At 44.4% G+C, this 18,535-nt stretch overlaps 5 protein-coding genes and 1 long non-coding RNA gene across 6 annotated transcripts in view; 4 read left to right on the top strand and 2 right to left on the bottom strand.

Annotated features, from left to right (window-relative positions):
• The window catches only part of LOC108618030 (uncharacterized), a 30,170-nt gene extending 26,147 nt beyond the window's left edge, over positions 1–4,023 (bottom strand). The window contains exon 1 of the mRNA XM_089474200.1: positions 3,147–4,023. The gene's annotated coding sequence lies outside the window, so the exon portion shown is untranslated. The remainder of the gene's footprint in view (positions 1–3,146) is intronic.
• LOC149267778 (uncharacterized) lies at positions 465–3,455 on the top strand. Its single transcript, XR_016271045.1, has 2 exons — positions 465–864; positions 2,544–3,455. It is a non-coding gene; the product is annotated as an uncharacterized LOC149267778 (long non-coding RNA).
• Positions 4,024–4,054: 31 nt separating the features above from the next.
• On the top strand, positions 4,055–4,570 carry ksh (transmembrane protein 167A-like protein ksh). The gene is made up of 3 exons (XM_018015299.2): positions 4,055–4,198; positions 4,259–4,368; positions 4,435–4,570. Exons 1-3 carry the CDS (start codon positions 4,196–4,198, stop codon positions 4,538–4,540), a joined length of 219 nt encoding a protein of 72 aa, XP_017870788.1. The 5' UTR covers positions 4,055–4,195; the 3' UTR covers positions 4,541–4,570.
• A 413-nt stretch (positions 4,571–4,983) lies between these two features.
• On the top strand, positions 4,984–6,641 carry LOC108619012 (uncharacterized). Its single transcript, XM_018015295.2, has 2 exons — positions 4,984–5,305; positions 5,357–6,641. Exons 1-2 carry the CDS (start codon positions 5,201–5,203, stop codon positions 6,152–6,154), a joined length of 903 nt encoding a protein of 300 aa, XP_017870784.1. The 5' UTR covers positions 4,984–5,200; the 3' UTR covers positions 6,155–6,641.
• Positions 6,475–7,423, bottom strand: ND-18 (NADH:ubiquinone oxidoreductase subunit 18). Its single transcript, XM_018015297.2, has 3 exons — positions 7,237–7,423; positions 6,872–7,171; positions 6,475–6,782 (listed from the first exon to the last, which is right to left on the bottom strand). The coding sequence occupies exons 1-3, from the start codon at positions 7,284–7,286 to the stop codon at positions 6,602–6,604; spliced, it is 531 nt and encodes a 176-aa protein (XP_017870786.1). The 5' UTR covers positions 7,287–7,423; the 3' UTR covers positions 6,475–6,601.
• Positions 7,424–7,684: 261 nt separating this feature from the next.
• Positions 7,685–18,529, top strand: pcm (5'-3' exoribonuclease pacman). Its single transcript, XM_089474189.1, has 12 exons — positions 7,685–8,279; positions 8,379–9,479; positions 10,918–11,229; positions 11,662–12,126; positions 12,201–12,469; positions 12,543–12,862; positions 13,828–14,721; positions 14,799–15,862; positions 15,928–16,635; positions 16,805–16,954; positions 17,556–17,609; positions 17,675–18,529. Exons 1-12 carry the CDS (start codon positions 8,205–8,207, stop codon positions 17,744–17,746), a joined length of 5,484 nt encoding a protein of 1,827 aa, XP_089330315.1. The 5' UTR covers positions 7,685–8,204; the 3' UTR covers positions 17,747–18,529.
• The last annotated feature ends 6 nt before the right edge of the window (positions 18,530–18,535 follow it).

Here is an 18,535-nt window from a genome sequence, read left to right as displayed (position 1 = left end):
GACGGTAGATTTGCTTCTTCCGACCAGCTCTGCTATTTCTCTAACAGTTTTGCCATCAAAATGCAGTTTTAATATTATTTGGCGTGCCTCAACACCAGTTTGCTTCCCACGTGGAGCCATTTCGCAAAAATAATTTGTGTTACTGTACGCCTATGAGCTTGAGAACATAACGAAACGCAATAAGCAAAACAAAAACGAAAATCTCCGCCAAATAACGGATATTTTTCTTGCAGTTTTCTTTTGTCCGATTTGGCGTTGAAGCTCAAAATCGGACTTGTTGTTAGTTTTTTAAAATAAAAAAAATGTTGCCATTTGAATTAAAAAATTTTTTTTTTGTTTTAGGGGGCTAATACATAATAGATTTGAGAAAAAATGTGAAAACGGTAAAAAGTTAACTTACTGCTAAAGAAAATACTTATTGAAATAAATAAATAGTCTTGTCCGATTTGGCGTTGGAACCACTGTATAACAATAAAGGAAAAGAGCATCGAAAGCTGCAGACTGCGCTTTAGCGCCAGCTTCACATTCAGATCCAATTTGTCCTCATTCTAGCTGCAAGCTCTCGCTGCTGGGCAGCACTTTTTTTTCTATTATCTGACATCATAAACTGACAGATTGGAATTCGAAATAGAATAGAAAATAAAACGAAGTAGGCAAATATTTTTTTGCGTTCGTCTCCATTCCGAAAACTCGATTTCGACTGAATTCAAATTCCCAGAAAGAAAGAAATGTTTTTTACTTGAACATACTCATATATGCATGGAAGAAAACATGTGTTTATCTTTCATATTTATTACATTGCAATTAAATGACATTCTAGAGCGAAATCAAACAGCCAACAACTGGTAAACGGCAACTTCTCTGGTAAAGCTAAATAAATTTCAAGTTGAGCCATTTTGTTGTTGAAAACAAAAAACGGGTTTGCGCGCTAAAAAAAAAAAATAAATAAATAAAACAAAAGTTCTTTTTATCAACACGAAACGCGCGCGAGGCATTTGAATGCGGAAAAGCGCCAAAAGCCGCACGCGCCTCAAATGCAACTCTGTCAAAGCTTTTACGGTAAAAACATTCTTGAATGTGTGAGAGAGACAGAACGAAAGCGCGTTTGGCAAAGAGCGCGTAAGAGCAGTGTTGCCGAATCAGCTATTTTGTAGCTAGATCTGGCTACTTCTTGAGTCCGATTGCTACACAAATTTTCAAGCAGCTATTAGCTACAAATCTGGCTATTTTCAAATATATATATATAATAGGTAAGCTTTCTGAAATGTTATGCAAAATTCATTTCTTATCAGTTTTTATACCCTGAACCCATTGAAAATGGGAAATCAGGGTATAATGGTTTTGTGAAAAAATATGTAACGGGCAGAAGGAATCATCGTAGCTAAAATTTGGCATGCATCATATTTGTTCGATAACTCATCCGATAACTTTTTTATCTAGAATTATCGAAAATTTGATTTTATTATTTATGCTATGAGTATAGCGTTCCACCCAACTACCTTAAAAAGGCAAATTATAAAAGCGACAATGGTGAAAATTACCAGTTGGTGGTCATAGATGAGATATTATCGGAATTAAATTAATAAAGTTGACTTTTTATGAAAAAAACAGCACTGTTTTCTTATTTGCTACTTTTTCAGCTATTTTAGAAGAAAGTTGGCTACTTCTAGCTACTTTCAGCCCTTGGTTTTGCTACTTTTACTGAAAAAGTTTCGGCAACACTGCGTAAGAGTTAAAATATGAGCACAAAAGAGCGATAAAAGAGCTGAGGTGCAAGATGAAATGTCATAAAAAATTGAGAATTATAAAAACAAAATTGCATAAAATACAAAAATTTACTTATGTATACAAAATTTTATGAATTAATAAATGATAATAAAGATTTAAAATTAAAATTGAACAAAAAATAACTTTACAGCAAAGAGAATGCAATAACAAAAACCAAAGAGCGCCAAATTATTTACATTAAATTTATTTAAAAAGCCGCAGCATGCAATTAATGAAATTTTCTTTTTCAACTTGTCATAGTGTTTTTCTGTTGTGTGAGATGGTGTGCGTGTATGCATGTGCGTGTGTATGTCTGTTTCAAAAGGAAAACATCAAAAATATCAACGAATTCGAATGCATCTCTTACCTTTTCTTTCCTACGCGGTGAAAAGCTTGTTGCTCTGCCTGCTGGCTGAGTTTTTAAAACTTTTTCACGTTCTCGCTCGTTTACTCTCAGCCGCACACATACACTTGCACAAATACAGACACAAGCGCAGCAGCCACGCAGCGAGAGAGAGAGACACCGAAAAAAACACACACACTTTTTGTTGTTGCGCGCTTAACAAAAAAAATATGAAAATAATACTGTATTGTTAATTATTTGTTTCAATTTAATAAGGTGGTTTGATTTTATTTTCTTTGCTTCTATGTACTAATTTGCGCGCTTTGACAACTGCCACCACTGCTGCTTCTTCCGCTTTTCTTCTGCTGATGCCACTACTGCCACTGCTGCTGGTTTTGCCAACACTTTTTTGGCGAATGTCTACGATGAGAAGATATCGACTGAACGCAGCTCAACGACGAAAATGATGGCGACGGCGACGGCGACGACGAAAACGACGACGGCGACGGCGACAACGACAACAACACCGAAGACGAAACGGAGCAGAAGTAACAACAAGAGCAGAAGCAAATAACAATCAACACAAACTTGTCCACTTGCATAGAACCATTAATAAATATATCATTATACATCATTCACTTTTGCACTTATACATCATTCAATATGTATTTCATTGTATTCTGCTACAAACACTTTTTGACCGTTACTTTTTTCATGGCGCACAGTTTTGCAGTGAACTGCACTTAACTATATGATGACTGGTGTACTGTAAAAGATGGCAAAAATTTAACAGCACCAATACATATGTAGGCACTGGAGACGACGACGACACACGACACTTACATGTGTATGTGTAGTTGTATACGCTTATATATGAATATAAATATATTTATGTATGTCCATACAACTTTATTCCCTTTAAAGAATCGAAAATATCCTAACTTACATTCAAACTTAAATCGTATTTCACTCTACCTCCCACCATCCCACTCTTTTTCATGACTATTTGGGGGAAATTTTGTATGAACACACTTACCGCTATGCAATTGCAGTCCGAATCCGCAAGAGTGTCAACATGACAATTTGTGTGTGTGTGAGAGAGCTGCGACAGTGGATGTGCTTTCTCGCTGTTGTCGTTTTTGGTGCTTGTTCGCTCGCTCACTCGCACACACACACACACACACACACACACACACACAGGAACACTTCAGCGGCAAAAATTCTCAAAAAAAATAAAACAAAAAAAATGTGAACGCACACACGCACACAATATTAACATCTGTATGTGTGATATTACCGATTTATGTTATATACGAAAAGATATACAAAAAAAAAAAAAATAAAATTGTATCAAGTTCTTTTGCCCGCAAATTGCAGTGCGAGAGCACAATCAACAAATTATTAACTTCTCCGCGGACTACAAATTCACTAGTAGAACTACTATATATTGTCTTTATTTCTGTGTTTCTGTGCTGTTCTTTTCATAAGAAATGTACAATTCGCTATTTTATTCAACGGTGTTTGTATATTTAAAGTTCAACCGAACGATGCGCTATGTGCAGCACACACACACAGGCAGGGACCGACCGTCCCACATACACATGTACGCACGTACACCGACAAACACACACGACAGCGGAGTAAAAAGTATTTTTTTCTTATTTGACGCAATTGGCGGATTCTTTCAATTTGTTCGCTATTGTAATCGAGCCACTCATGAAGTTCTTGCTGCAGCAGCCACAATGGCTAATTCAAAGATGTTTTGCAATTCGACGATCAAATTACAATTACGACAAAAAACTAGTAATAGAGCAAAAAAAAAAACCACAGTCTATTAGAGACGTCGATGTAGGGCTGACTGAAGCTATCGATTGCTATATATCGGTTAGCGATATGTGCACTTGTTAAGAACGGACACACGCATATGTGCATTGCACATGCACATACATAATCGATAGGCCAACTTAGTGCTACATGTTGCGATATTTCGATAAACGAACATCGCAAGCTCGGGCACACTTAATAGGGCACGTCACTGTATAATTTGTTTTTGTTTTCGTTTTTTTTTAAGCTACGCACATCAAAATGGTAATGTTTTGTGTGATTTATGAAATTAAATAATACAATTCATTGTTAAATGTCTTGCAGAGTGCATTGTTCAATTTTCAAAGCTTATTGTCGGTCATATTACTGTTAATATGCACCTGTGCCTATTTGCGCTCACTTTTCCCCAGCATCATTGATCGCAACAAAACTGGGTAAGTGGTTTAAGTTTAAGCAATTATAAAAAATCTAATTAATTCAATTGCACATGCATATTGCAGGTTGCTGGGCACATTTTGGAAACTAGCGCGAATTGGCGAACGAAAGTCCCCTTGGGTTGGAGCCGCTTGCTTGCTAATGGCTTTCACCGTTCTCTTTTGGAGTTAAGGTTCAATAAATATAGCATTTTGATTGGCATTCTGTAGGCTTTAGTACAACTTGTTCATATATACATTTTTCTACTCTATATTAATGTTAACGCAAACCGAAAATAATTTTGCAAACTGCAATATTTTGTTTAGTACTTGTGTCAGTGTGACCTTGCTGTGCTAAGCAATTAAATGTTTGGCTGCAGCATGCCGGTAGCGAGGAGTGCTTTTATCTCTTGCGAACGAGATGCTAAATACGCTGCACTGCATCCATATATGGCTAGAAGTTGTACATACATAAAGTCCAATTTGGGTGAAACATGAAGTAGTTTTTTATTATTATCATCTCCATCACCGTTTATACAGTGTGACTTTGTTGTGATAGCTAATGTCAAATACCAACATGCCGGCTAGAAAAGATGGCAATCCAGAACTTACCCGTGTTTCCAGATCTGAAGTCTCAGCGGTTGCTAAACTTTATAAGTTAAATTGAATTTCAACAAATTTAGCTGGGAAATTGCACAGTTAAGCTGTTCAAAGTAATTAGATTTGCTCTAGGCCGTTGGTTGGAATTTGGCAGTGTGACCTTGCTGTGTCTAGCACAGTAATGTCAAAGTGCACTCTCCCGCAAGCCGGCTGTAAATAATTCTTGTTGCAAATTTCGCAAATTGAAATTGAAATGTCCACTAGTCAAGAGGCACTGCGTGAATATGTAGCCAAGAGCAGAGCGCAACTGCAGCAACTATTGCAACGGCTCAATTGGACGGAGGAAGGCGTGCAGAAGGTAGGTTCAGCTTCATCAGCTGGAGCAAAACTGATTTGTTTGCTTATTTAGTTGCATCGCCCGGTGTCCCAACCAGACGAAGTCGTCGTCGAGCAGCTGCCACCAAGTTGCTGCACTGCAGCAGAGCACAGTGTACAGTTAAATGCTACACTACTGCAGCAACTGTTGCCAGGCAAACAGCTCGCTCCAGCTGATTCTTTCGCGGATTTGCAATTGAACTATAGCTCCGAAGAGAAGCTGATCCTCTACGAGCACGTGCTCAGCTGCACTCCACGACAACGGCTTAGCTTCGAGCAGCAGGCGGATTTCGCTGAGCTCGTGGCAGAGACAAAGAGAGCGCATCAGAGAGCGAGACGGCATCGCAAGAGCAAGATGACATTGCTGGAGGAGATGCAGCAGCTCGTGCACCTCCAGATGCAGGCACTAAAGCAGCAGCAGCAGAAGCAACAGGAGCAGCAGCGTTTGTCTGACAGAGATCGCAGGGAATGGAGGAAGCCGGAGAAACGGGATGGCAGACGAAAGAGCAGAAGCAGAAGTAGGAGTAGGAGTCGAAAGACGAAAAGAAGCAGAAAGAGCAGGAGTAGAAGTAATCAGAGAAGCAGTCACAATCCCAGTAAGAGCAGCAGCAGTCGAACGAGCAGCAGAAACTCGAGCAGTCACATTCACAGGAGCAGCCGCACCCCAGATAGAAGACGTGGGAGAAGTCGAAGTCGAAGTCGAAGTCGAAGTCCGAGTCGGAGACGCAGTACAAATAAAAATCCGAAACACAGCCGAAGACACAGTCCAAGTTCCAGCAATCGAGAAACGAGTCGAAGGAGTAGTCCCAGGCGTGACCCAATCTCATGTTGAAGCGGCAATCAAATGAGACGAACAGAAGGAGCGACCGGAGAGTCCAAGTCAAAGATGGACCTGCAGCAGCTGAGGAGCGCATAGGATTGCTGTCACTTCGCTGTGGAATCAAAGCATCAATCCGAGTTGAAGGTATTATCGAACAATGTGTGGAGGCGAGATCCGAGGGGGAAATGCAGGCATCAGACGGAGATGAAGCAGCAGTGAGGAAACTGAGCAGCGGTCCTAGTCGACGAGTCCGAATGGAAGCAGCGCGACAACACGAGTGCTAGAGGAGAAGCAGCAGCGAATCCAATCTCTATCCGGGTACAAACGCAATATTTGACATTAGGATTTGACTTGTTAATAGTTTTAATAGCAATTAAATTATTATAAAGCGCCACTGTTCTCTGCAGACCGGAACTGGAGCAAGTGCATCGCATGCGTTTGCGTGTGGATGGCTTTGCTTCACTTGGTGGAGACGCGTGTGCGCTTATTCCATGAGAAATTGATGCCATAGTTCTTGACGCGCTCCTTCTTCGGCTTCAGATCGCCGTCGACGAACCAGCGCCAGCCGTTGCGCTCGCAATATGTGATGGCCTCCTCCTTGGAGCCGAACTTCACATTCAGATTGGACAATGGGTCGCCACTGAAACGAGTGCGAGCGAGATAGATAAATAGAGGGAGGCGGATTTAATCAGACGGGAGTCGTTGGAAAGAATTTCGCATTTCGCTTACGTTGATGCCCAGCCCATGAGGGGATTTTCCCAGCGCTCGCGATTATCGAACTCGATTTGCCATGTATTTATGTTGTCCGTTCCACTCTGCATCGCATTTTTGGGTGGGATATGAATGCGAACGCGGCGCTCTTTCAGCTGCTCCTCGGGCACGCCGGAAATGGGCCCGAGATTGACTTCAACGGGCACGGTTATTTTGCCACTCAGCTTATTGCGTTGCTCCAGCTCTTCGGGACGTGCGAGCGCAGTGCTTGGGTCAAGTGGACCGCCGTCCTGCGAGGAGGCCCAGCGGCGTGCCGTGCTGTCAAATAGACGAAAAATAATGAGATTGGTGGTTCCGGGACAAAGAGAAGGCTTTGCACTTACAACTGCATTGTGGGCGCTGTGCGTGCCAACGCCTGACGGATTAGCGACATTTTTATTTGTTTTCCTTTTCACACAATCTCGAGCTATCAACGGCAAATCACAATATAAATTACGTAAAATTTTGGAACACAAACGTTTTCTTGTTGTTTTTGTTTTTGACAGCTGTTTCATTGGCAAGGTGACAACTGACTGAGTGATATGTAACGCGAGGATATATCGATAGTTATTGGTTGTCCAACTTGAATAAAAGAAAACTAACCTTTTTTTATTGACAGCTATTAATAGATCAATTCATACGCAGTCTTATTGATATATTTTAATTCATTAACAACATTAATCTGTACATGCAGATATTCCGTTGTGAACTATCGGATTTATTGGGGTTCATCACTAGTGATGATCAACGGACAGCTGTTCCTAGTGTCCTTTAATGGCTGTAACTTTTGGTATTTTTTGTTAGTATTCTGCAAGTGCAAATTAATAGTTTGGGCGCACGCAGGACGAAAAATAAGAGAAAATAAGTCATAGAAATAAACGAATAGACCAAATAAAAGATAATACTTGTACAACAGTTTTTTTTGTTTTCGTTATACCAAAATTGACTATTGGTAGTTATTCAAATCTTAAATTGACAGATACAAATGTTACAATACCATCAATCATTTTCATGAACAATATAAACGCATTTATAACGATGATCAACTGATAGCTGATTTGTGTGTCACTTTTATCAGTGACTATACTAATTATTTGATGGAAATACAGTATTTTTGTTAGTATTTATTAAACGAATATTGGGCATTTGGACGCATATAGGCTGCAGTCACGCTACATACAAACAAGTCAAAATTTTTTGTGCAGACAGCAAAGGAGACGATTTGTTGTCATTGTTGTTGCAAAAGACGTGGCGAGGACGCAATTAATATCGCTGCACAAATCCGACAACGGACTAAAATACTTCCGCCAAGATGGGTGTACCCAAGTTTTTTCGTTATATCAGCGAACGATATCCCTGCCTCAGTGAATTGGCGCGTGAGCATAGTGTAAGTATATACGCACATATATACATACATATACATATGTATATGTGCCTGTGTAGGATAGCAAAGGGAGGTCAACTGCAACCCCATTCTCTTGCTTAGATTCCTGAGTTCGACAATCTCTACCTGGACATGAACGGGATTGTCCACAACTGCTCGCACCCGGATGATAGTAATATCCACTTCCATTTGGAGGAGACGCAGATCTTTCAGGACATTTACAACTACATCGACAAGCTCTTCTACTTGATCAAGCCGCAAAAGTTGTTTTTCCTGGCCGTAGATGGCGTCGCACCACGTGCCAAAATGAACCAGCAGCGCAGCCGGCGCTTTCGCTCGGCCCGCGAGGCGGAGCAACTGGAGGCGAAGGCACGGCAGCGTGGCGAGAAGCGTGAGCATGAACGATTCGATAGCAACTGCATTACGCCGGGCACAGAGTTCATGGCGCGATTGCAGGCCGGCCTGCGCTGCTTTCTGCGCACGAAAATCTCGCAGGATCCCCTCTGGCAGAAATGTCGGGTCATACTCAGTGGCCAGGAGACACCCGGCGAGGGGGAGCACAAGATAATGGACTACATACGCTACATGAAGGCTCAGCCCACCTTCGACCCCAACACGCGTCACTGCCTCTATGGCCTGGATGCTGATTTGATTATCCTTGGACTCTGCACCCACGAGCTGCACTTCGTTGTGCTGCGCGAGGAGGTGAAGTTTGGCCGAAACGTGAAGCGCACCTCCGTGGAGGAGACGCGCTTCTTCTTGCTCCATCTGGGCCTGTTGCGCGAGTATCTAGAACTGGAGTTCCACGAGCTTTCGACCCCGGAGCAGAAACTCGATGTCGCTCAACTGATCGATGACTGGGTCCTGATGGGCTTCATGGTGGGCAATGATTTCATACCGCACTTGCCCTGCCTGCATATCTCGTCAAACGCCCTGCCCTTGCTCTACAAAACGTACATTCGCATCTACAAGCAACTGGGCGGAAATATCAATGAGCATGGGAAACTGAATTTGGATCGATTGCAGCAGTTTCTGCACGCTCTGAGCGAGGTGGAGCTTCAGCTATTCGAGGAGCACAGCGACGATCTGAAGTACATGAATGCCAAGACGGAGGCGTTCGACGTGGACATTGACGACATCAAGAATGACAGCGGTGAGAGCTACAATGAGGATCTTGCTGCGCTCATCGATGAGAGCATGAAGGTAATTCAAATATCTCGTATTAATTTCTCTTCATTGGAGGGTGCAGTGTTGCCGTTCTTTCTCGAGAAAAATTAGCTGAATCAGGACAAAATATAAGCAATAATAAGCTAAATCCCATATTTTTTCATATTCATGAAAAACAAAACGAAAATAATAGAAAATTTACATTATACATTTTAAATGTTTACATTGATGATAAATCTGCCAATAGATAGTGTACAGACTCTTCGGTGTCATAATTTAAATATTCCTTGGTAGCGATCGATTTGAGGCAGTTTAGAAAAGCTCTGTAATCAAAATATCATCATCTCGGCTCAATTCAGATGTAAATTTTAAAAATATTAGTTTCTGTTTTAATGAGACTGTAATACTGTAATTAAACCTTTACCTTATGGTTGATATTGAGTTTAACGTATCAATGTTCATCCTATTTCTTATTTTATATTTTATTAAATTGACTTGGCTAAGGAGCCTTCAACTTTGGCATTCCACCAAGGTCTATTAATCGGTAACTAATATCGGATATTAAACAAAATATGTATTAGCTGATTCGATTCGTAAATAAGCCAGATTTTCCGCTATCCGCGATTTCCAAATTTTTTCCGCAATCGTACTGGAAAATAAGCCAGATCTGGTCGAAAATAAGCCAAAACGGCAACACTGGGAGGGTGATTCGAATATCCCATATTAATTTCCCTTGACGTCAACATACACTGCCATATTAATTTCCCATTACATGAAGGGAATCAAAGATCCAATATATATTTCCCTTTACAAATCAAAAATCGCTTGAGATATATTTGCCTTCATATGAAGATTTGACTATTTCCATACTTCGCATCTCAAATTCCCTTGCTTAGTACATCATTTTCAAAACCAATTCCCTATGATATTTGTCTTTATCAGTGCAACTGAAAGTCCCTGCATAATTCGATTGTTTGCAGCAGGAAAGCACTTTCGAATAGAATTTCCCATTTCAATTGCACATTGCCCCTTTTCCGATTTCAGCGAACGCATTGTCCAACTGCTCATACACTACGTGCGAGTGAGCGAGAGCGAAAGCTTTTTGCATTTCATTGAAATATGCAAGCGAGCTTTCAGCTATTGCAAGCGCCTGTGTGTGGGCATTTGTGCGTATGCTGTGTGTGTGCTTGGGCCTGTTGAAACAGATAACGTGTTAAGCTTTTGCTTTCACATTGGCCGCTCGCCCGGGCAATATGCGCGAAAGAGCGAACAGCATTTTTGCATGCTTCGTTTGCTCTGGATTGGCTGTTATCCAATGCAGACTTCCAATTGGAATCAACTCCAGCAACTGTTAATTTGATGTTCGAATGTTTTGCAGGGGAATTGATAGCCAATAGGAAGTGATATAGAATTGCAGAAGCCTTCGTTTCAATATGACTTCGCCTACGTAATACCACCCATTTCCCATTTGCAGCTCTACGAGGACGACGACGACGATGTGGATCCTGAAGACGAGCAGGCAGTGCTGCGCAGCGAATTCCAGAACTACAAGCGCAATTATTACCGAAATAAATTCAAGAACGAGATGCATGAGGATCTGATTTCCGAGCTGAGCTATCATTATATCAGCGCCATTCAATGGATACTCGATTATTACTACCGAGGCGTTCAGAGCTGGGACTGGTATTATCCCTTCCATTATGCCCCGTTCATCAGTGATTTGAACAACATTAAGAATACCACAGTGAATTTCAAGATGGGCAAACCCTTTTTGCCCTTCCAACAGGTAATTACAAATGCGACTGCTCGACTAGCAGCTGCATGTTTAGTATTTACAGGGTATACAGTTGACTCTCAGCTGTTTCTTCGGCTGATATATACTAGACTAGACTAGAAATGACAATATTTGCATATAGTTTACAGCTTTTGCCGGATATTTTCTGTAAATTTCAAATAATTCACAGGGTATACAGTCACCTTGGCTGACCCACCTTAACTGATATCGCATACATATTAGATAGGCTGATTTCGTTATTGTCCAGCAAATATGCTACACTGACATGTTAAGTATTTACGGGATATGCAATGGTCTATCAACTCCTTCAGCTGACATCTCACGCAAGCTAGAGATGACTTCATCCATGGGAACAAGGCTCAGCCTATGCACATAGCTTTCGTTTACAGGGTATTCCGTACTGATCATTTCTATCATTCACAGCTGCTTGCCGTGCTGCCAGCGGCCAGCGTCAATCTCCTGCCGATGGCATATCATGACCTGATGCTGAAGCCGAATAGTCCACTGGCTGAGTTTTACCCCACGGAATTCGAAAGTGATCTGAATGGCAAGAAGCACGACTGGGAGGCCGTGGTGCTGATACCCTTCATCGAGGAGAAGCGTCTGCTGAGTGCCATGGCCGACTGTGAGCCGCAGCTGAGTGTCGAGGAGCGCGAAAGGAATCGCCATGGACCGATGTACCAGTACGATTACAACGCAACGTCCCAGGGTCCAATGAAGGGCTTGGCGCCACTCAAACCCCTGCAGAACGTGTTCTGCACGGAGCTCGCCCGTTGGTCCGATGAAATCGCCCTCAATTCGCCAAAGACTGTGTGCGTGGAGCTGGCCAATGCGGCCCGCCACGTCTTCTTTCCAGGCTTTCCCACGATGAAGCATTTGGAATTTGATGTAAGATGGAATGCCTCTTATTTACCTTCTCTCTCTCTCTCTCTGATCTCGGTCTGTCTGTCTCTCGCCTGCAGTTTGAGTTGCGCCACGACCGGGTTAAGGTCTTCGAGCAGCCGAGCCGCAATCAAAGCATGGTCTTGATGCCGCGACAGCGCGAAATACAGGATTCCCTCCAGTCGGTGGCTGCTCAGCACCTGGGGCAGGTGGTGTACATTGGCTGGCCGCACTTGATCAAGGCCAAGGTGGAGAGCGTCGCGACGCGCGACCAAGTGGTGGATCGCGATGGCATACGCTCGAATGAGCCGCGACGCTTCGACTCGGACTGCAAGTCGCTCGAGGAACAGTTGAGTTATTGCCTCCAAGTCCAAGCACGCCCGTCAGTTTCTAATCTCACTTTTGCCACTTTCCCCTTAAAGCTTCACCGGCCGCATGGCCATCAAGTTCCCCAACTACGATGTGCTCATCTATATACGCACTTACACCGGCAGCTCGGTGGAGTTCGGCAAGCGCGGCAACGTCTTCATGAAGGACTCGTGGAGCAGTGCCATAACGGCGTACCCGGCACAAGGCGTGGTCTCCGACATCAAGGTGCGCGACAACTTGCACGCGCAGTTCAACAAAATCGAACAGCTCTTCCCGACGGGCAGCACGGTCTTCTTCATTGGCAAGCCGTATGCGGGCAGCGAGGGCACCGTGCTGGATCCGATGCTCGTCTACAGCTGTGGCCGTGTGCAGGGTATGTTAAAAGCTTTTACAAACACTTTCTATACATTACACTATATACATTAATTTACATTATTTACATTGTTTACAAACCGGCAACGTGCAATAAACAACGTGCCACGAGCCTCACATTGCAATAGGTTGTAATCTGCTTGCGCAGCAGCTCGGATTTCGTCCTCCATTTTCATCGCTGGCCCAGCATAGGCCAACGGCGTGCGACAGAGAGAGACAACCAGTGTAGCCTCTTTCTATTGGTTGCCTGCGCATTGCCGCCTGCTCAGAGGTTGTCAAGTGCGTGCTGTGACGTCACAGCCTTAGGCTGTTAAGTAAATTTGCATAAACCAAACTAAGCGATGTTGATCAACATTAAATACTATTATTATTAGCAATTACATACAATCTGCCATTGGATTCAGTAGTGAAAACAATGTAGTAGTGCGCTGATTGAATGGGAATTTGCAATCTAATTACTTTGCGCATTGGCATTCGCAATTAGCGCACGCACTTCGTATGCATGTAGGCGTGTGCGTATGCGCGTACGTGTATTTGCATGTGCTTGTGCTGTGTGCAGGCATTCACTGGAAGGGCCTAAGCTAGAGTCTGTCTCTTTCCGTCGCACGCGTTTTCTATGAGCCTGCTCGCTCGCTCATCTAATTCACAGCTAGACTAAGAAGAAGAAATGGCAGTGACACTGACACTTCCTGCAGGTAGAGACAACGTTTGTCTCTTTCCCTCTACCATGTGCCGAGGTGAAGTCTTTGAAATTGAAAATGGTGGATTCAGAAGATTCTCGACCGTTCAAGTGTCAACGACAAATTGGATTTGAGTTTTCAAAATTAAGTGACTTCATTCGCGAATTTAAAAAAATGTATTCTAACTGTGATTATACTAGTAGGTGTTACCCTGGCCAATCGTCGCATGCTGATCCGACTGCTCTTTAGTAAATTAATTAATTTGTGTTCGATTTGCGATTTACAGTTAACATCCGCGTGGGCCCCGAGCCACAGCTGATGCCCGCACGCCTGCTGCAGGAGGAGCGCGACCGCGACTTCATGAACTCGTATAAGGTGTGCCGTGAGTTGAATGTGAACAGCAAATGCCTGGGCCGTCTCACGGGCACCGTCTGGGTGGTGCTCGGCCCGCGCCGTGAGAAAATGGAGAACGTGTCCAAGCACAACATTGGACTGCAGCTGAAGTATCCCCGTTTGAACGAGGAGCGCGCCGGCTACTGCCGCCGCATCAACAACCAGTGGTTCTATTCCTCGCTGGCCGTCGATCTCATGCATACCTATATTGAGAACTTTCCGGCCATTGTGGACTACTTCTCCAGCAGCGGCGATCGCGGCGAGTTCGTCTACGAGGAGGACATCTATCCTAACGCGATGGGCCAGCATCTCATCGAGGACGTGGCCAACTGGGTGCGCCAGCAGCCGCACATGAAGGTGGATCGCATCACTTGCGGCTCGCGCACCGTTTGCAAGGAGACCGTCGAGTTGCTGATAAAGGCTGTTGATGACCTGCGCATGCTGCCCGTCAAGAATGTCAAGCTGCAGGTGAAGCCTCACCTGCTGGTCAAGCCGAATGTGACGCTGCCCGACGTCTACCGCAAGTCGGGCGCAGTGCGCCTCTTCGACCGTGTCGTGGTCGTGCGCACCATCTACATGGTGCCCGTGGGCATCACCGCCACCGTCATCGGCATACACCCGGTCTCTGACCCGAATCCAGTGCGTCTGGAATGCCTGAACGCAGTGGAGACGTTCTGCGAACTGCTCTTCGATCGGCCGGTGTCCAACTGCGGCGACATACACGGCATAGCTGACGAGCGCATCTACAAGGTGCCGGAGAGCGCCTTGGTCATCATCAGCTCGCTCGGTGAGGCTCGATGCAGTGGCATGCGTCCGAGACCAATTAGGAACTGCTAATTCTGTCTCTGCTCCTTCTTCTTTCAGAAAACGACGAGAAGCAGCAGCCGAAGCAGCAGGCACCCATGGCAGTCTCGTCGCCCCTCAAGACTCGCACGGATGCCTTGCGCCGCAACTGGCGCGACCAGCAGCAGCAGCCGCGCTTTGTGACGGCTGCGGGCAGCAAGTACAATCCGATCACGATGAATACGCGCATTGCCGACGAATTCTATTGGCCCAGCGATGCACCAGCCACGAGCTCCGCGTCCGGCTCCACGTCTGGCTCCACTGCTGCCTCGACTTCGGCTCAAGCAGCAGCCACAGCAGCCGCAGCATCTGCAGCACCTGCATCAGCTGCTGCTCTAAATCAAGAGGCAGCTTCCGGCCCGAAGGATCTGATGCCCTTGCCGGACTGGCGCAGCTTAAGCAAGCCAAAGTTGCCGCTGCATGCCAATCAGCTCGAGCAGCAGCAGCAGCAGCAGTCGCGCAGCCAAGGCGGCTCGACCTCGCCCACTGATCAAACTCAGGCGCTGAAGCTGCTGTTGGGCCTGAAGCCATCGTCGCAGCAAAAACAGGAGCTACAACAACTGCAGCTGCAGCAGCAGCAACAGCAGCAGCAGCAGCAGCAGCAGCAACAGCAGCAGCAGCAGCAGCAACAGCAGCAGCAGCAGCAGCAACAGCAGCAGCAGCAGCAGCAACAGCAACAGCGGCAGCAGCAACAGCAGCAGCAGCAGCAGCAACAGCAGCAGCAGCAGCAGCAGCAACAGCAGCAACAGCAGCAGCAACTGCAACAGCAGCAGCAACAGAAGCAGCAGCATCAACAACAGAAGCAGCAACAGCAACTGCAGCCACAGCAACAGCAGCAGAAGCTGCAACAGCAGAAATTGCAGCAGCAGAAACTGCACCAGCAACAACAACAACAACAGCAGCAGCAGCAGCAACTGCAACAGCAGCAGCAGCTGCAAATGCAACTGCATCAACAACTGCAGCAGCAGTTAGCATTTCAAATGCAATCCCAACTGGCTACGCAAGCGCAGTCAATGAAGGTTCCGTCCACTTCGCTGCCACAGCCGCAGTCGCTGCCACAGGCGCCGCTGCCTAGTCAAATGCCGGTAAGATATTATTTTAGCTGCGCTGTAGCTACTTCCACACTAACGTAAATGTTTGTCTGTTGTAGAAATTGCCTCAGCCGCCGCTGTTCTGGCAGCGCGAGGCTCAACAGCATCAGGCCAAGATGCAATCGGATATGATTGCCACTCAGCAGTGGGACATGTCAGCGGCTCCAAACGTGATGCGCCCACAGCTGATCAGGCCGCAACCCCAGCAGCCGCAGCAGCCACAGCAGCCGCAGCAGCCACAGCAGCCGCAGCAGGCAGCGCAGACGCCGCAGATGTTGCAGCTGCAATACCATTTGCAGCAACTCGCTAATGCAGCTATGCAAACGGTCCTGCCAACGCCTCAGCTAGCTCAACAGCAGCAGAAGCACCAGCAGCAGCAGCACCACCACCACCAACAACAACAACCACCGATAGTTCCGTCACTTGACGTGCCAAAATTGAACGGCGGCGGCTACCACAAGGGCTATGTTCGCTACAACAGTAGCAACAACTTCAACAACTATAACAGCGGCAGCATCGGCAACAACAACAACAACGCCCCAACCTTCTTTGCCAATAACAGCAGCAACTACACAGGCAACAACAGCAACAATGGCAACAACGGAAACAACAATCGTCAGCTGGATGGCAGCTTCTTTGGCAACGGGAGTCAACGTCGCACCTCGATCCAAGACTTTGTGCCCATTCAGGCCTACCGCCCCAAGAAAACTCAGCGTCCGGCTGACGGGGAGGCTCTAGCTGCTCCAGCTCAAGGCGGGCAGGCTTTGGTAAGATGAATCAACCAATTAGCTGATTGAGTGACTGATCAAACTTTGATTGACTGACAGCAGTATTTTCATGTAGTCAGCTGATTGATTGACTGAACTGAACTGACTGACTGAATTGTTCAGCAAACTTCCCATACTGTATTTATATCTATTGACGTCTCGCTTGCAGGATAAATACGAAAAGACCAACAACAGCGCCGCTCTCCATGATCCGCTAAAGGAGAACACCCCAACTAATTCTACGCCAACAATAACTGTCGCAGTGCAGTCAACTGGGGACGAGGCCAGCTCGGAGCTAATGAGGACCCTCAAGATAATGGTGAATATTTCAAAATAATTCCCTAACCAGTGAACGAGGTGGAGAATCACACATCTTCGTAGCTGTCGGCAGAATATAGACTTTCTAATAATATATGGTTGCCCAAGCGAAGAGAGAGGTTGATAAATATTTCGAATATTCCGCTTAGCGGAAATTATGTGTAGATGAGAGAGAAAGAGAGACTGAGAGACAGGGACGGATATAGGTAGGGAGAGACACAGATACTGAAACAGGGCAAAAGACAAAGAGAGAGATGGAAACAGGGTAAGAGTGAAAGAGAGGGAGAGAGAGAGACGGTAACAGGCAGGGAAAGACACAAATACTGAAACAGGGCGAGAGACAAAGAGAGATATGGAAACAGGGTAAGAGGGAAAGAGAGGGAGAGAGAGACGGAAACAGGCAGGGAAAGACACAAATACTGAAACAGGGCAGGAGACAAATAGAGAGATAGAAACAAGGAGGTATGAAAGAGAGAGAGACACAAGAAGGTGGAGGTAAAGAAAGTGAGAGAGAGACATAAACAGATAGAGTGAAATAGAACGATAATGAGAGTAATATTACTATCACCTAATAATATCTATCTCTCTCTATCACTTTCTAGCCTTCAGGTGCTGAAGCCACTGGAGAAAGCAAAGAGGAGCCCGTGCCCGTAAAGGTAATATACACACATACATATACATTTGTTCTATGTAAATAGTGGCATTCATATGTATTCCACAGCCAAAGGTGGTTCGTAAGCCGCGTGTTCCGCGCATTGGAGCCAAATTCGATCTGGAGTACATCATGCCCTAAACAGGACTCTGACGTGAAAAGGAATAAGACTAAATGAAGAATCCTCAAAATATACTCTTGTCAGAGTTATTTTCGTTCGTTTTAGTTTTATTTTGCATCTGCATAATTCTAGATTCTATATTTTCCACCTTTTTTTTCTCACTTTATTTTTCATCTATTTTTTTTTAATGTTTGTGGAGCAGCGATAGCTCCTTTCGACTGCTATGAATAGACATTAGTATTATATATAGAGCGCTATGTTTGTATAGTTATATATATCATTTTATATATGTCTTAATATATATATATATAATTGTGTATATATCATCACAAACTCCTAAGCTCACAAAAAAAAACAAAACAACGTAGGAAATGAAAAATGATAACGAAAACTGAAATTGAAATAAACACAAGTTTGTTACTGGAAAATAAAATATAAATGTTAGAGAATATACTTATACCATAATTGTTGGTGTAAGAGTGTAAAGCCTTCCAAAAACAAAGCGAGCAAGAGACAACTCGAAAGAGCAGGAGGAAGAGAGAGATAGAGAGCTAGATAAAGTAATCTTTTCTCAAGAAAAAAGAGTTTTATTCAAATTCCCTAGAATTTAAGCTTCTGTACGTGAGTTACGGAGGGAAAGGTTTGTTTTGTCAATCAGAAACTTATTTAACTACAATTTATTTAAAAAAATTTGTATTTATTTAAAAAAAATGGATTTTAAGATAAACCGTAGACATTTAAGAGAAAGAGAGATAGACAAACGCCTATGTGTACCTAAAGAACTCATTAAATCTCGAAAATGACACGCC

This window comes from Drosophila arizonae, chromosome X (genome assembly GCF_054131065.1).
Source record: "Drosophila arizonae isolate 15081-1271.41 chromosome X, UAZ_ARI_1.0, whole genome shotgun sequence".
In the NCBI taxonomy this organism is placed as follows: Eukaryota; Metazoa; Arthropoda; class Insecta; order Diptera; family Drosophilidae; genus Drosophila; species Drosophila arizonae.
This window is presented reverse-complemented; position numbering and strand designations above follow the sequence as displayed.

What these genes read in the sequence shown, in the direction of transcription:
- pcm (XM_089474189.1), top strand. Translation starts at nt 8,205, where the DNA reads ATGGGTGTACCCAAGTTTTTTCGTTATATCAGCGAACGATATCCCTGC. An exon ending in AATTGGCGCGTGAGCATAGT is followed by an intron (nt 8,280 to 8,378) that starts GTAAGTATATAC and finishes TCTCTTGCTTAG; the next exon opens with ATTCCTGAGTTCGACAATCT. An exon ending in GGTCATCATCAGCTCGCTCG is followed by an intron (nt 14,722 to 14,798) that starts GTGAGGCTCGAT and finishes TTCTTCTTTCAG; the next exon opens with AAAACGACGAGAAGCAGCAG.
- ND-18 (XM_018015297.2), bottom strand. Translation starts at nt 7,286, where the DNA reads ATGTCGCTAATCCGTCAGGCGTTGGCACGCACAGCGCCCACAATGCAG. An exon ending in ACAGCGCCCACAATGCAGTT is followed by an intron (nt 7,172 to 7,236) that starts GTAAGTGCAAAG and finishes TCTATTTGACAG; the next exon opens with CACGGCACGCCGCTGGGCCT. An exon ending in CTCATGGGCTGGGCATCAAC is followed by an intron (nt 6,783 to 6,871) that starts GTAAGCGAAATG and finishes CACTCGTTTCAG; the next exon opens with TGGCGACCCATTGTCCAATC.
- LOC108619012 (XM_018015295.2), top strand. Translation starts at nt 5,201, where the DNA reads ATGTCCACTAGTCAAGAGGCACTGCGTGAATATGTAGCCAAGAGCAGA. An exon ending in CGGAGGAAGGCGTGCAGAAG is followed by an intron (nt 5,306 to 5,356) that starts GTAGGTTCAGCT and finishes TTGCTTATTTAG; the next exon opens with TTGCATCGCCCGGTGTCCCA.
- ksh (XM_018015299.2), top strand. An exon ending in ATTGATCGCAACAAAACTGG is followed by an intron (nt 4,369 to 4,434) that starts GTAAGTGGTTTA and finishes TGCATATTGCAG; the next exon opens with GTTGCTGGGCACATTTTGGA.